Source organism: Cololabis saira, chromosome 1 (assembly GCF_033807715.1).
Source record: "Cololabis saira isolate AMF1-May2022 chromosome 1, fColSai1.1, whole genome shotgun sequence".
Taxonomy (NCBI): domain Eukaryota; kingdom Metazoa; phylum Chordata; class Actinopteri; order Beloniformes; family Belonidae; genus Cololabis; species Cololabis saira.
In genome coordinates this window covers 27,744,542-27,760,800 of record NC_084587.1, presented here as the reverse complement: position 1 = coordinate 27,760,800, position 16,259 = coordinate 27,744,542, and the positions used below count along the sequence as shown (strand labels likewise).

The 16,259-nt window shown below is 39.6% G+C and overlaps 1 protein-coding gene across 1 annotated transcript; it reads left to right on the top strand.

The window, feature by feature from the left end:
• The first annotated feature begins 2,677 nt into the window (after positions 1-2,677).
• Positions 2,678-15,194, top strand: si:ch211-14k19.8 (mucin-2). The gene is made up of 11 exons (XM_061719914.1): positions 2,678-3,067; positions 3,776-4,153; positions 4,504-6,291; positions 6,381-6,469; positions 7,461-7,519; positions 7,839-8,002; positions 9,111-9,276; positions 9,377-9,568; positions 12,240-12,461; positions 14,733-14,892; positions 14,989-15,194. Exons 1-11 carry the CDS (start codon positions 3,025-3,027, stop codon positions 15,061-15,063), a joined length of 3,336 nt encoding a protein of 1,111 aa, XP_061575898.1. The 5' UTR covers positions 2,678-3,024; the 3' UTR covers positions 15,064-15,194.
• The last annotated feature ends 1,065 nt before the right edge of the window (positions 15,195-16,259 follow it).

Here is a 16,259-nt window from a genome sequence, read left to right as displayed (position 1 = left end):
ACCACAGAGCTTCAATCTATACACCTAAAAACCACCAACTTGGCCATAAATCTGGGTGTAGTGATGGACTTAGACCTAAATTTGGAAAAACACATTAAGGTAATAACAAAGTCATCCAGGTATCCATGAAAAGCATCATACACTGTTTAATACTTCATATCCTTTAGAAAACCAATATTTGATGTTTGCTCCCTCTGGCTTTATAAAGTGCATACACATGAAGACTACCTGCTCTTTAGGTTTTTAGGTTTTGCATCATTGCCTGTCTTAAATATAGGTTAGGTAATGTGAAAATAAAAAAAACTGTTTCACCCTGGATAAAACATGTGTAGAACAATTACACTTAGAAACAGTGTTTGCCTGCCAGTACCCTCATAGACATCCTTGTATGTGTGAACATACTTGGCCAATAAAACTGATTCTGTTTCACCTAGTGTGTGCGGATGGATGCAATATGGTGAGCATAACTTTTCAGTAGCAATGTAAGCAAGTAAATAAGCTGATTTACTACTGTAAAATCAAAATAGTGGATAATGGGAGGGCTTCTACAGTTGGTGCCCCCATTCAAGAAGAGAGACACAGCACTCGCCCTGCTACATCTGGCCAGATGTAGCAGGGCGAGTGCTACCAGGCCCGACCGAAGGATGGAGAGACACGGAGTTTCGTGCAGAACCCTGTTTTATTTCTCACAAACACCGCCAACACGTGAACAAGCACCTCCACAGCAGCTTCACAGCAGAGCCCTTACTGCTGGGCAGCCATGTCTTATGAAGGCTGGCAGAGTGGAGAGGCTGATTGGGCCCACCTGTGCCCTAATCAGCCTGAGTGGCTGCAGCTCCTCCACCCTGCCACAATCACAATTTAGGTTTTTATGTGTTATTATAGATGAGAAATTGACATGGACAGCTCAGATAGCTCATGTAAAATCAAAAGTGTTCAAAAATATTTTTGTTTTGAATAAGAGTAAGTTTGTGTTAAATCATACAGTAATGAGAATTTTATATTGTTCATTAATTCTGCCTTATTTAACTTATTGTGTTGTAGTCTGGGGCAACACATATCTAATCCTTTATTTTTACCACAGAAAAAAGCACTTAGAGTTATATACAATACGCATTAAAGAGAACACACCAACAGATTATGTTGATATGTATGAATGTTGATATTTTTAAAAGGAGGCTCAAGACACACCTTTTTAGTTTGGCTTTTATCTGATCTCATTTACCTAGTCTTTTTAGCTATTTATTGTGTCTACTTCTTTAGCTCTTTTATTATCTTTAAAACTTTAATCCATTTTAGTGACTTTTTATTTTATGTTATTTATTATTCATCTTAAGTTTTATATAGATTTCTCTAAAATTTTACACTTTTAGGCATTTCTTACTTTCTTTTAATCTTTTAGTTTTTAGCTCCAGTGTTTCCTCAGGGGGGTCCTCCACACTGGGAGGTGTGCCTGCTCCGCCCATGGGGGTGTCTTCATGGGGGTCCCTCAGACCTGGGTAGCTGGGGGTGGGACTCCACCTTCTGTGTTGGGTCTGCCCCGGTCTGTCCGGGTTGGGGGGGTCTCTGTGGCGATGCTCCTTGTGGTCGTGGTCGGTGATGCCTCTCGGTGTGGACGGCCACCCATAGGTAGTGTTTTCCTCACCTGGATCGTTAGTGCTAAGCCATGTCACCAGTCCACTTACTGTGTGTGTGTGTGTGTGTGTGTGTCTGTGGGCGTGTGAGTGTGTGCACATGTGTATGAGTGTGAGTGAGTGTGTGTGTACGCGTGGGGGGTGGGGTTGTATGGAATGTTTTAAATTGTGTTTTTTATTGTTATTTTATTCTGCATGTAAAGCACCATGTGTTGCATTTATATTGTATGATTTGGTGCTATATAAATAAATAAAGTTTAAGTTTAAGATTATTTACTGAATCAAGATTACTGAAACACGATGATTTGGTTAAGTTACAGACACTCACAATCATGTTGTACACAGCTAAATGTAAAGCATTACCAGAAAATTTACAATACATGTTTACTTTCAATTCAAATAATGAAGATAGTCGAAGAAAATTTTATTTTAAACATCTACTTGCCCGAACAACTTTAAAGCAGATGACTGTTTCTGTTGTTGGAATTAAGTTATTGAATTCATTACATGATGATTTAAAGGGCTGTATAAACATATTTCAGTTTTTTAAAACATTTAAAGAGAAAAAAATAGCAATATATTGATGAAATCTATCTTTGATTTTTTTGTTTTCCTTTCTTTGTGATGTTAATTAAGTAATTGTAATTATGCAGACCATATTTTATTATTGTTCAATTTTGTCTTGAGGGCAGGTATAATAAGATTTTCTTCTTCCTGCTCCTTTCTGGTTATGGAATATGCTTTAATTGATGATTGTGTTGTTATTTTACTTGTTTTTTTTTTCTATTTGCATATTTCCATGATGATCGGAATAAATACAAGATGAAATGAAACCAGATCTGAGGCTATAACCTCCAAATTGCTGAGCTGCAGCCATGCGGCCAGCAGAGGCATGGGGGAAGATGAAGGTCCCAGGACTGTAATGTTTTCCAGTCCGCCCAGTGGGGTGTTAGGTCTAAATGCACTAATGAACTCCCACTGCAAAGGTTGCGTGAGGAGTTTGCTGACTGCGCAAAACGAAAGCATTGAAGTCGAGTTCCTTCCTCTCATCTATTAACTTTAACAACCACACGGGGACGTCTGGAGGCGGTGTCCAGCTCTCCTTCGTCCTCACATGTGTCAGTCCAGCCGGGACACGCAGTCAGACACTGGTGAATGTTGTTGTTGGATGAGTGGCCGCGGCGCCGCTGACAGCAGCGCGTTTCCGCTGCAGGAGGAAACTTTGTGACGCCTTCAGTGTGGAGTCGGGACTGTTCGCAGGAAGACCGGAGATCTATTGCGCTTTCAGCTTCTAAACGTTTGGACATGGTCTTCTGAGAAGAAAGAAAAAAAAACTACGTAAACTTGGAATTTAACGGGTTTCTGAAACTGAAATGTCTCAACATTGGAAATGCAGCTCCACGCCTGTCTGCTGCTTTTTATCGTCACTACAGGTAAGGACATCTTTTACACACGTTTATCCTGCTCCAGTTTAACCCCAATTATTAGGATTCATTGGTGGATTAAATGTGGAGAAAAACAAAGTAAACTACACACTGCAAAAACTCAAAATCTTACCAGGAATATTTGTCTTATTTCTAGTTAAAATGTCTTAATTTTTGGTCAAGAAATCTCATTACACTTAAAACAAGAGTCATTACCAGAAAAATAACTTATTTGACAATTTTCACCTGTTTCAAGTAAATTTTCACTTGAAATAAGTAGAAAAATCTGCCAGTGGGACAAGATTTATCTTCTCATTGCAAGCAAAAAAATCTTGTTCCACTCGCAGATTTTTCTACTTATTTGAAATTAAAATCTACTTGAAACAGGTGAAAATTGTTGTTTTTTTTCCAGTGATGTCCTTTTTTAAAGTGTAATGAAATTTGTAGACTAAAAATGAGACAAAACTAGAAATAAGACAAATATTCTTGTTAAGAATTTGAGTTTTTGCAGTGCACTTTCTTGGTTTTGAATTCCCATTTAAAAAAAATGTTGTATAAAAGTGAAGCAACCTTTTGTTTGAACTCCCCTTCTTCATGTATGTGCAAGAAGAGTACAACATTTACACATTGTGCTTTATTGCAACAATAAATGGATTTCAGGTTATTCAAACTGGCATATTGTTTGTATTTTTCCCACCTTTTTTTATGTCTCCTCAGATAAAACATTGGCCTCGTTGAACCATCACTGTGGTGGAAATGTCAGCCTGGACCAGGAGCATACTGGTCTCATCAACCTCACTTCACCTGGATTTATTGACATCAGCGCCGACCCCACAAACCAGCATTGTGATAAGACTTTACAGTCTTCAGTTTGCACCTGGCTGTTAGAGGTTCCTCTGGGAAAGACAGTACTTTTAAAGTTTGTGTGGTTGGAAATCGGTTCAAGTGTATCACTGCGTTGTGCCTTGAAGGAGGAAGATAAGGCCTTACAGAGCGGGGATACTGCTCTGCTCTCCAGCTGTGACAGAAACAAAGCCACCCTCAGTTGGACAGGACCAGGATGCTCCTCAAATGCACTTCAGCTGGTTTACCATGGTGAGAAAACCATCCTCAATTATTTGGTTTAAACCCAAACAGTATGGCCTGCTTTCCTGCAGTAATTCTGATCACATGAGTTTGAGTTAGTAGCTGTAATTATACAGATCACGCTTGTTTTACAGCTGTGATTAAACCTTTTTTCTTTATAGTAGAGGTGCAGCTGGCTTGTCCACGCTACAGGGTGTGTAACTAAACATGCAGAGAAATGTGTTGTGTGGCAGATCTGTTGGATGGAAAGTTTTTATCACGCCTGCTGTTGTGTGTCACAAAAATGTTATGTTGTTTTGGTTTCCACTCTGGCTCTTTTCACCTTGGCTGCCCCTCTATGTTTTTCTGTTTTTGTCCAGTTCGTCCAGTCCAGGAAGATGAAAGGAATTCCTCGGAGAGCCAGTCAACTCACCAGCCGGACCAAGACCCCACCGGTTGGTCTCAGGCAGGAACCACCTTCACAAGTCCCACCACTGTTGCCCAAGAGGAGCTGAAAGGCACAGAGGAAGGCAGAGGTCTGGCGTGGAGCCTCGGGCCCGAGCCGGTATCTGGTACCTCCCTTAGGGACGAGAGGCTGCTGCGCCCCACCTCATCCAAGCAGGGACACCCTGTCGCTGGGAGAACTGATAGGGAAACGCTCTCTCTTCCTGAGGAAAAACCAAACAATGGAGCGGATACATCTGGAGCTACTCACCTCGTAGATGATGCCAGGACTGCCAGAACACGCCCATATTTTCAGCATGCAATCAGCACAGACACTAAATCCAAAACTGAAAATCCTACTGAGTTAAACTCCCCTAAAATGGAGATGGCATGGACCCAATCATCAGTCGGCAGGTCCACGGCCCCGCTTGGTGCACACATACGCACATCTCCATCCATTCAGACATCTCAATATACGGACAAATATGTAACTTCACAAACAGACTGGAGTGTTTCCAGCTCCATTGTTGTCCTAGTCACCTCTCCTCCCCCCAAGACCCTGGCCTGGGAAACTGATACCATCTTAACTGTCCATAATGGTCCTGTTAGCGGGACACCTGAAGATACGCCTGTATCTCCCTCTCTGAGGAGTGGGCAAAGCACAGACTCCGATCTAACCTCCGCCACCACCTCTGAACTTGTAAAAACCCCCATCAAACCTTCACATTATGACCCAAGTAGTGCAAACACTGCTACAGAACCCACTCCATCATCATCATCATCATCCTCACAAGACTCCGACAGGAGTTATTCTCCCGCCACCCACATAACAGAGCTCGGCGCTGCTACGACAGCGGCGGCGTCGGTTCATCCACACACAAGTCAGAATGACTCACTTGTATCCGATGCATCCGATGTTACGGCTCAGACGGCCGAGTTCGAGTCCACTGAGTTTGAAAATACAGATGTGCTTTACGCTCTCACATCGTCTTCCATAGAGAGTAAGACAAACGCTTCTGAAAGCACAGAGAGACTCTCACACCCTCCAAAAACATCCTCCCAAACAGGTAACGAAGAGATCACAAAGGATGGTCAGCAGTCTTCTACTTTCACTGGCTACTTTTCTACACCAAGAGTATTACCGACAACTACAGTCCAAAATGCAACTGCTGCAGATATTACCAGAGAAACACACACATCACCAACATCCCACACACTCTTACATGATAACTCACCCACAGATTCTGTTCCTACATTGTCATCGAGCACAACCACAGAATCATCAGCAGCTTCCTACATGCTCAAAACACACACCGTGCCTCCTGATAATCCGTCTATAACCTCCTCTGCCACTGAATCATCCATGCACACAACCTTTGTGAACCACAAAGTCACGCCTGTAGCTTCACAACTAACTAGTTTGCCTAATACGCACCAGGACCTGCTTCTGCCGACCTCCACTAATATATCTCCAACAAATGAACCATCTCAGGAACTCTTTACTCCTAAATATACTTCTGAGTACTCAACTATAAATTCAGATTCTGGAAAGGTGAAGGTTGAGAAAGGGGAGGAGTTCTGGCGGCGGTCTTCTTCCACAGCTCGGCCTCGGTCAACCGCAAGACCAAGCCAGCAGAGCAGCTTTCCACTCACGCCCGCCGCTGTAACCCCGGCAACCAGTCCTGTGTTCTACATCGTACCAAACCAGCCTGCTGCCATCAGAGGTAGTTTGCACAGAACATTCGTGTGTAATCAAGTTTCCAGGTCATGTGTCCAGAAACCTCTCGTAATTGAATCGTTTGTGTCTGTCCAGTGGAGTCAGTTGAGCTGCTGCTGCAGATCGTTGTAGAAGAGTCCAGATCGACTTTGACTGCTGGTTTAGAGGAAGACACAACAGCATGGGTGAGGGATTGTACTCAAACACACTAATATAGAGTAAAAACCACAGGTGGACAGAGTACTCAACCCAGTACTTGAGTAAGAGTACAAATACTACTGGTCAAAATTTACTCCGTTACAAGTAAAAGTAGCTCAGTCAAAATATTACTCGAGTAAGAATAGAAAAGTACTTGCTTTTAAAGGTACTTAAGTATCCAAAAGTAAATGCTTTTAAATTTACTTAAAAGTAAAAGTAAGAGTAAGAGTAAGAGTACATTTCTTATTTTCCACATCAGTAAATTACTATATTTTTTCTAAATTAATTTAAGGATCTTTTAACTCTTGTTTCTGAGAATTAACTCTTTGAAACCAGCTGCACTGATGTGCTGCTTTTAGAACCACAATGTTATATAAAACCTGCAGAAACACCAAAAACAAATCAAATGAATGGGATCATAAGAGGACAGCAGATGATGCAGAGTTTATTAACAATCATGAACTGAAACCAAATGAACCTGCACCATCCAACTAAGTCTGGATCCCCCTCAAAGACCACTGCTTTACAAAAAACTACATCTCTGCTTTCAATAACTCAATGTTGAAGTCACTTAACTTTACAGGAAGGACATGTACCAGTACAATATAGCAATATAGAGCATAACAAACTGTCTCCCCATGTCTGTCTGAGAGCGTGCACTGTGATAGGTCTCCTCCTTTGACACAAACAGCTTGTGTCCAATAGGATTTTAGGGAAGAATAAAAAAGAGCAGACCTGAAAGTAACGAGTACTTTTTAGCCTTCCTAGAAATTTACTTGAGTAAAAGTAAAAATATTTGTCTTGGAAATGTATTCAAGTAAGAGTAATAAGTACCAAAGAAATCTAATACTCAAGTAAAGTACAAATCCTCTTGATATGTACTTAAGTACAGTACTCAAGTAAATTTACTCCATTACTGTCCACCACTGGTAAAAACCCCCATACACAGTTTTTTTTTATTTTTTTATTTGATTTTAGGTGGAGCCGTACCTGCGGAGAGCCCCAGGCTTCAGCAAGCTGCTGGGAGTCTGGAGCAGGTGAGGTGCTTGAGAGCATTTTTTTTTTTCTTTTAGTTTGCCACTTCTATCATGTATTGCAATTAAATACTAGCCACAGACATGAGCAGCTAGTTCAGACATTTCCTGAAACATTAGACATATAAAAACAAGATTCCTAATACTCGACTAACTCACCCTAAACTGTACTGTGTGTTCAGAGTGAATTAACTGCTACCATGTCTGTGCTCTTTTGGTTTGTAGTGGAACAAAAAAAATAAAATGCATGAAAATGTTGATTTAAACCAGCTGAAGTGCTAATTGTGTTTAAAGCTTGGCACATGTTCTGGTCTTATTTTAGTGGCCATGCAGTGCAGAGTCTGGTAGAGTTTAAAACCAGCGGGGCTCTGGTTTGGCTCAGCATGACTGGACCCGCAACGCTGTTGGAACGAACAGGACTCGCCCAGGCTGTTCGCGAGGGGAAAAGGTTCAGATCATCCAAGATCACCAACATCACTCTTGGAGGTGAGCCCAAGCTGGTTAGAGCGTACTAAATCTGCAGGGGATGAAGGGTGTAGTGTGATCATTGGCTTGTTGTCCTCCGGTCTCTCTCCTTGTCCTTTCACTACACGTAATATGATGCAAACATAGTTCGAATAGTTTCATCTTCACCTCCATTAAATTACTCAAGCTACGGGCAGACTCATGTAAACATCGTAACTCAGTTACACTGACTCAATTAACTCACAATCTCGTTATGAAAAATCTGATTATTGCACCTGGTCTATCCGGATAACACATTTTTCTGCTGATGGATTTAATTACTGGTTTGTGCGTTGTTGTTCAAATTTGTAGTACACGGATGCTCCAAATAAGCAATGATGATGAGGTTGCAAGTGGTAAAGGTTAGAAGTATTTGGTTCTACCAAATTATTATTATTATTATTACAATTACTACGACTATTGTGGCACTCACTCACTGCACATGTGTTGTTGCAGCTCTAATAATCCTTCAGAAACTGTATATTTATGTCTGTTTCTATATATTTATTTATCCATACATTCATTATTTTATTTCATCATTTCCCGGCCAACCTGTGTCATCACCTTTAATCTATTTTATATTGATTCCTTTGTGCTGACAGATGCATTTAAAATGTGAAGTATCAGCAGGCCCCGCTGTAGTACGATAGGCAACATGCTGAACATGAGTGTTTATAGGTTTTATCTTCTTGGCCACCTACTCAAGTACTGAACTATTATGTTGAGGTAAAAATATATATAACATAGAGTGCATATATTCTCTATTTCTGCCATAATATGTCAGGCTACACAAAACTCCAAAAAATAAAACGCATACAAGAATGAAAACTTTATAATTAAGGCTGCATGTCACAATGTTTAAGCCAGACCTGACTGTTATGTTATATGATTAACTTTTGATAATGATTAATTGGAATTAATAGATGTTAAACATGTGGCAAGTTTATTCACACCCTTTTAGAAATATACTATGATTATGTTTTTGTATATCCCTGAGTTAAAAAAACAAAAACAAAACAACTTGGTAATGATAAACAGAGAATACTCTCTGACCAGTTTTACCCTCTAAAATCTATTTAAACCTGTTTAGGCCTTCAGGGTGACGTGTGCGACTGGTTACTGCAGTGCCCTGCAGGCTATAGATGTGTGCCCCAGGCTGGCTCCACTAACTACAGCTGCTCCTCTGTGTGCCGCTCCGACTACTGCCACCACCACGGCATCTGCACGCACCACCCAGGACAGCTCCCAGTGTGCCGGTAAACAACATTTGCAAACAAAAACACAATCCATCACTGCTTTGGAAAAAGAGAAAAAAAAAATCTTGCACATGTAAGTGAGTTTTTGCTGGTGTGTTAGTTGCCTTGTAGGTGAAGACTTCTGGTATATGGGTCAGAGGTGTGATGTGAAGATGACTCGAGCACGACTCGCGGGTGCATGTCTTGCCGTCTTGCTCATCATGGCGGCTGTCATCGGCATTTTGGCCTTTGTAGCTGTGCGGCGCTATCGAGCCATTCTGATCCAGACCAAAGTGGACCAGACTCGCAGCAGGTACACACTCAGTCGGTGATACACATGACTAAACTGGCAGCTTAGATATTTAGGGTAAACTCTAGTAAAAAATATGATAATACATAGGGCTGTTCCATTTTGCCCAAAAATAAAATCTCGATTTTTTTTCTCTCAAAATCCGATTTTCGATTACGATTACGATTATTTTGTGAATTGACAAAAGGCAAAGAAATTATTTCAAATATGCTGTTTTTTTATTGAACATTTGCCCCATTGGGCTTTAAGTGCAAACTTTGCTCTTATTAAACCAAAAATGAATGTATAAAGTGCAAAACTCTGTAAAATAAGTTGAAAAAAAGTTTTAAAAAATATAATAAAATATAAAGTTTTATCTCTGAAAAAAGAAATCAGCAAATCAGCACTTGCAAACATACAGTAAGTTATATTTCCAATTAAATAAAACAAGACATTTTCTAATTAAACTAAACTGGGTCTTTGCATGCTAAATAATAATGCAACCCATGAAGGAGGTAGAGGTGTGTAATGTCAGTCATTACATTTGCTATTCACATTTGCAAGTTTTTTGCAAGGAACACGAGCCGGTCTACCGCATCTGGCTTGAGGGATGCCCGGTGGCATGTTACAACGCCCCCTCCTACACTAAAGAGCCTCTCCCATGGGGCACTTGTCGCAGGTATTGAGAGGTATTTCCATCAATCATTAATATGGTATCAATCATTAATATGTGTCCAGACAAGGTAAAAAAAAAATAAATAAAATACAAAATTAAAAATCGATTTTACGATTTTCGCGTTTTAACATCGTTCTAATTACATAATCGCGATTACGATTTAAAATCGATTAATCGAACAGCCCTAATAATACATGAAACTGACTTCTAAATGACAAGTTCCAAGAACTCCTGAGTTGTTTGTAAAACGTTGTGCTAAATGCATGCATATTATGCCTATATATTACATAGCATACATTAAAACAAAAGACTAATGAAATAAAGTGACATGATGGTTTTTTTGGGGGGGGGGGATTCCATGTGCATTCCAGGAAGGGAAAACCAATCCAGACAAGCAGACTGAAGCACACTCAATATACTGATGCCCACTAGGTGTCAGAGTCTGGCTGTTAAACCTGATCCAAAAATAGAGGACGCCTGAAAGATAGAAAGTGTATTGTTACGGAATCTGAATGTTCAGCCTCCAGATCTGCATAAAGCCTTCTGTCACTGAGCCAGGAGGTGTCGTCTGTTGTTCATGTTTGGGCTATTTTCTGTGGTAGAACCGAGGATACAACCATAGTTTAGATTAAGCAATATCCTCAGTGCATCTTTAAAAAAAAAAAGGAGAAAACAATCTTAAGAAGTAATAATAACTATGAGTTTTCTTCTATATTGAGTCAGAATAAATCTGCATCTACAGATTTAGGCAGTTCTCTCCGAATGCATTGAAGTGCAATGACTTGCACTCAGCTTTTTAAATCCATACCAGCCAAACTTTTCATGAGAGAGTCAGTGTAAAATAAGACCTTTACTGTGGCTTTGGTTTTGGGTTGTTTATTGTTTGTTTTCTTGCTGCTTAGATTAAATCTCAATATTGGTTGTCCACAGATTAACTTCAGCCAGGAAAGAACTCTGAATCAAAGCCTTAAATCAAGAGTGTCTCCTTAAAGCAGGAAGTGAGAGTGGTTTCCAGAAAACGTTGGAGTCCTAAGATTAGGAGCTTTGCTCAGAAAAAACATTCCATAGCTAAAGGCACCTCCCTGAGGCTGAGTTAAGAGATATGCCTCAAGATAACAGGCATTTCCCCCTAATTTCAAAACTATATAGGTATATGATAGTAATTTGAACATGCTTTTTTAGCTCCATATATAGTCTGGGGGAAATCAGACCAGATATTTGCTCCTATTAAGTCAAATGTTGAATATAATTTCCCTGCTCATACAAGTTTTCAAAAATTAAAATATTGATGAAACATTTATAGGTAATGTATATTAAAGGTGGCACATTCCCAAAGACTCAATAGCTTTGATCTGGTCAGTTTTGCTCAGTTAAAAGTGGTGTGCAGTATATGTCAACTGTCAAAATTAGTTGTAGAACAGAGTCATTCTTGAGCTTAGCAGTAATTTTGGACTACAGCTACAGCAGAGCTGTAAAAGAAAAAAAAAAAAAGAACATAGCTGGTTTCAGGGCTGTGGCTGCATTTCATCTGAAAACTGAAAAAGCAGAGCTGGACATGAAAGTATTTTCATTCAACTGGGGGAATCATCTGCCCATAAAAACTAGGAGAGCCTGCCATATTATTATTATTATTATTATTATTATTATTATTACAGATCTAAAAACCAAAGCTATACTAAATGCATTTAGGATGCAGAGCAGTCACCGTGAAACAGTGGGTTCATTCATGAAGCATGATGTCATCCACTGCAACGTCAACTGCAACTGTTCCCACATCTTTGGAGTTCTTTGTTTCTTACTCAAACTTGCTCTGAGAAGCTTTGTGCTTTCCAGAAAACGCATACTCACTACGAGCTTGTTGTGCCTTTCGCAGTTATAGTTATAGCTCAGTTCAGACTTTCAGTTATTGATGTTTATATATGCATATATATTATACATAAACTTTTTTGATAACAGTATTTCATCTTTTCATTTTCTATTTTTTTGTTTTTTTGTGTGTGTGTGTGTGTGTGTATACAGCTATCGTAGGTTCAACCATTTTGACGAGCTCTCAGGGCGGTTCTGGTTGCGGCCCTGGGCGGGATCTGCAGATTCCCTGGACAATCCTGCCTTTTCGCACTCCAATGAGTTACTGCATCTGCGAGCACTCGACCGGCCCTGCTGTTACCACGACGACACCCTATCGCTGGCTTCCACTTGCCCCAGCCATGGTGCACGCATTAACACAATCTACCCCCACAGGTGAAGGCACACAGATGCAGTATTGCCACAGACTGCTCATGATAATACAATATGTATGAAGTGTTACATTATACATGTAATCCTCCCCACTAACAAACCGTTTTTTCTTTTCTTTCTTTTTAAACTACTGTTCTCAGTAAAGGCCCTTGAAAGCTTAGAGCAAAGGGTTGCAACCAACAACTGCAATTTAATGTTCAGGATAAATAACTTAGTGGTACATGATATTGGGATTATCTACCGAGATGAAATTGATTCTTTAAAGAAAGTAGTGGTCTCTGCAGTTTATAGAGTTTGCATACCTGTAGATGAATGTAGCTGCAATATTGGGCTTTGATTTAGTTTTTTGAACAATATTCCTTTTTAACTGCAAAAGGAGCATGCACATGGTTTGAGGTTAATGAACATTTCTAATTGTGCTAAGTTGCCTGTAATCACTGGCAGTGAAACAAACCTAGACCAAGATGCTACCACCGCTGTGATTAACTGCCACTGCTGTTGTGCCATGGTTACTTCTCCTAACGCATATTAGTCAATCTTGACCACCCATCTGTGTCTTTGAAACTTTGTCTCATCGGTTTAGAGCCGGGTTTTTTGCTTTTTTGTGACACTGCAACCTTTGGTTGAGCCTGATGTCTGTTTTTGAGCAGCAGTTTATTTTGTTGACAGCAGCCTCTCAATTATCAGCAGCTTGAATCTTCATCTATAGTCTAGACCTTGACAATGCGACTGTACCTCTAATAAATTATCATCTTGGAATCAGCAGCGATTTAGAAATGGTTTCCAGAAATCAACATTTCGTGACATGGCAGACAATTCATAGGAAGTAAACAGGAAAGATATTCAAGCTTCAGTACAGTAAGAAGTCCAGATGCTTACCGAATTACTACATTTGTCTAAAGCACAGTGTGCAAGAAACAAAGGAAAACATGTCTAAAAGTGTAAGTTAAAGGTGTTAAAGAAGTTGCTGACTTCAAATCCTCAGTAATCTCTCTTAGATGCCTTGAGCTTCACAGTTTTCATCATTGTATTAAGTTTAGATTGGTTCAGCCAGTGTGATGAGTCGGGTTTTATGCTGGCACAGATGTGGGTTAAAGTCTGTCACAATCTTTAATGGAAAATTATAGGCTGTGTTCTCAGATGATAAATTATGAAAAATTATCCTTTTTTTTTGCTTTCTTAAATCTCATCGTTGTGTGACCATTCTGCACCCAAACCAAAAAAGGCACTTCAAGGAAATATCTGAGAGCCCAGTTATTGTCATTAAGAGGAACCGAGCCTGTTGAGTGGCCACAACAGACATGGAGGTCAAAGGCTGCTCTTCTGTATTGGCAGAGAAATAACTCTGATGTTTACTTTATTGGCAAATTAATTGTGAATGAAACCACTCTAGTGTATGAACAAATTGTGTCTCGTGTGCTTGTAAAATTGTAAACAATATTACTTGGATGAATAGATCAGGACGCTTCTACTCCAGAGGGAAATCTGTCCGTCTGTTGTGGCTAACTGACACAAGTTTTACCAGCTGGTTGTTGACTTTGTCCGTCTGCCATTTAGAGCTAAATGGGGACCATAGTCTGACCAGAGCAAAGTCTTTATAAACACATGTGAGCTACTTGAAGCAATGCTAATTAAATACTGTACATAATAAAACATCAGTTTTTTGTAAAAACTGAAGAAGATATAAAAATAGTAATTTTTATCAAGTGAAGAGAAAATCCGAAGTGCTCAGGGAATTGTTCAGAAAAAATCTTGAAGGTGCTCTTTGGTGTTGGGGAAAAAAACGATATCTCGTCAAAAAAGGGAGTCCAAGGCACTCTTCTTGTGAAAGAATATTAAAAAGCCTTTATTGAAACATGGCTAATAAGTGTAAAAACATGGGACCAGAGACCAAATGGGAGCAGGTCTCTGCTCCCACTTATTAGCCATATTTCAATAAAGGCTTTTTAATATTTTTTCACAAGAAGAGTGCCTTGGACTCCCTTTTTTGACTAGATATAGTAATTTTTATATCTGCTAGGTTGAATACCTCATTTGACGCATACAATGAATAAAAAAATAACCAACCACGGGCAGTAAACGAGAAAAACAAATAGAATGCAATGCATGCATATCAGATATGATTTGTGATGTGTTGATTATATTTATCCTTGAAAGTCCAGTTATTAAGATATTTCTGCTCTTTTACTTGTACCTTGAAATAAGCTCTCACTATTTAGATCTCCAAACTTTTAGCTGTGTAAATCTTCCCTTTGCTTTCTCTTTGCCCGGTAGCTCCCAGTATGGCTGGAGGGGGAGTGAGATGAGTGTGGGGGATGGCGTGCTGGACTCAGGTAAGGCCAGTGACTTGTCTGTCTGTAGCTGGCCTGTGGAACCCATTCACTGGACTCCATTCCCACTTCTGCAGCAGCTAGCTTCCCACAGGTCCCCCAAGGTGAGCGTTTATCTATGCATGTGGTGCATGTGTGACAGTTTGGTAGAGGAAGAGGGGCATTTGGTTTCATGGTTTGCTGTTTCCCTGTCAAACCAGGTCAAGGTGTCACGACCGCGGTCCTACTGTGAAGGAATGGAGCTGGTAGACATGGGAAAGAGTTGGACCGCCTGAAAGACATTAAGAAAGAGAACTTGGTCTTGCGTCACTGCAATGTAAAGCTTGAATGTTCTTATTTTACAAATAAGAGATGTCAAATGGTAAATGTTAATGTGTATGCATTTATGTGTGTTTGCTATCTAAATAAATGATATTTTTTCCTTATTCACCCCTGCATTTTTCAGTTGCTAAGGATGCTCCAAGGCTGTTTGAATACCTGCCATGTGTGGTACAAAATCCTATAAACCTCCACTAAATGTCAGTCAGAGCAAGGAATCATTTTACTTTCTACTTTTTACTTTCACAATTTTAAAAAGATTACCTTGTGAGTTTAAACTAAATAGGCTGGATGGTTCTTTTTACATACAGTGGGGATGTATCGGGACACAAAACAAACAATATTTAAGGCATATGTGACTTTTAAGATGAGAGATATTTTCGTACATTTTTAGAAGTTTAAGAAGAAAAAAAATGGCCATTTGAGTAAAAATTGAGGAAATGCATTTCCAAAATAAGGGGCAGAATCTGATCTATTTATTGTGGCAGTGACTTTAAGTCATTTAAAGCAACACTAAGGAGCTTAAGTCACTTTCCCCACACCTTCTCACTATTAGTACTAGTGCTTGTTCCATCACTCATTTCTCGGGTCTCTTATTCACCTCTGCTATGATGTCCCATGTAGCTCTGAGCTCAATTCATATTATAGCCATTTTTGATATTCAAAAAAGGTGCCATAAAGCAATGTCTAGTTCTTGCAAGGGACATTTTGGACAGAAGTCCAAATTTACTTTGGGTTGATATTAGCAACAGGTAAAGCTAGACGACACTTCCTGAAAATATTCAAACATTCTTTCAAATTGATTTTAAACTGAAAGTTAACCATGAAACTACTCCTGCGTGTTGCTTTAGGAAAAGGCTCCGTGAAGGAAACATTTTTTATAAATTAATACTTAAAAAATGTGTTTTTTAATTCCAGTGCAGGCTAGCTTCATCATCAAATCAGAAAATAAATATATACATACTGACATGAAACTAGAAGCTTTAACCTCAGAATATGCTGATATTTCTTTAAAGGGGACCTATTATGGCATCTAATACCTATTTTAAACAGGCCTTGAATGTCTTAAAAACAAGCTTTTGATTGTTTTGGTAAATAAATTAGAAATTCAGCCTCTGAGCCATGTCTTTATCATCCCATTCTCTAACCTCAT

Bases quoted from the DNA above. Each gene is read 5' to 3' on its own strand.
- si:ch211-14k19.8 (XM_061719914.1), top strand. From the start codon at position 3,025: ATGCAGCTCCACGCCTGTCTGCTGCTTTTTATCGTCACTACAG. The intron at 8,003-9,110 runs GTGAGCCCAAGC...AAACCTGTTTAG, and splicing joins CACCAACATCACTCTTGGAG to GCCTTCAGGGTGACGTGTGC. The intron at 12,462-14,732 runs GTGAAGGCACAC...TTTGCCCGGTAG, and splicing joins AACACAATCTACCCCCACAG to CTCCCAGTATGGCTGGAGGG.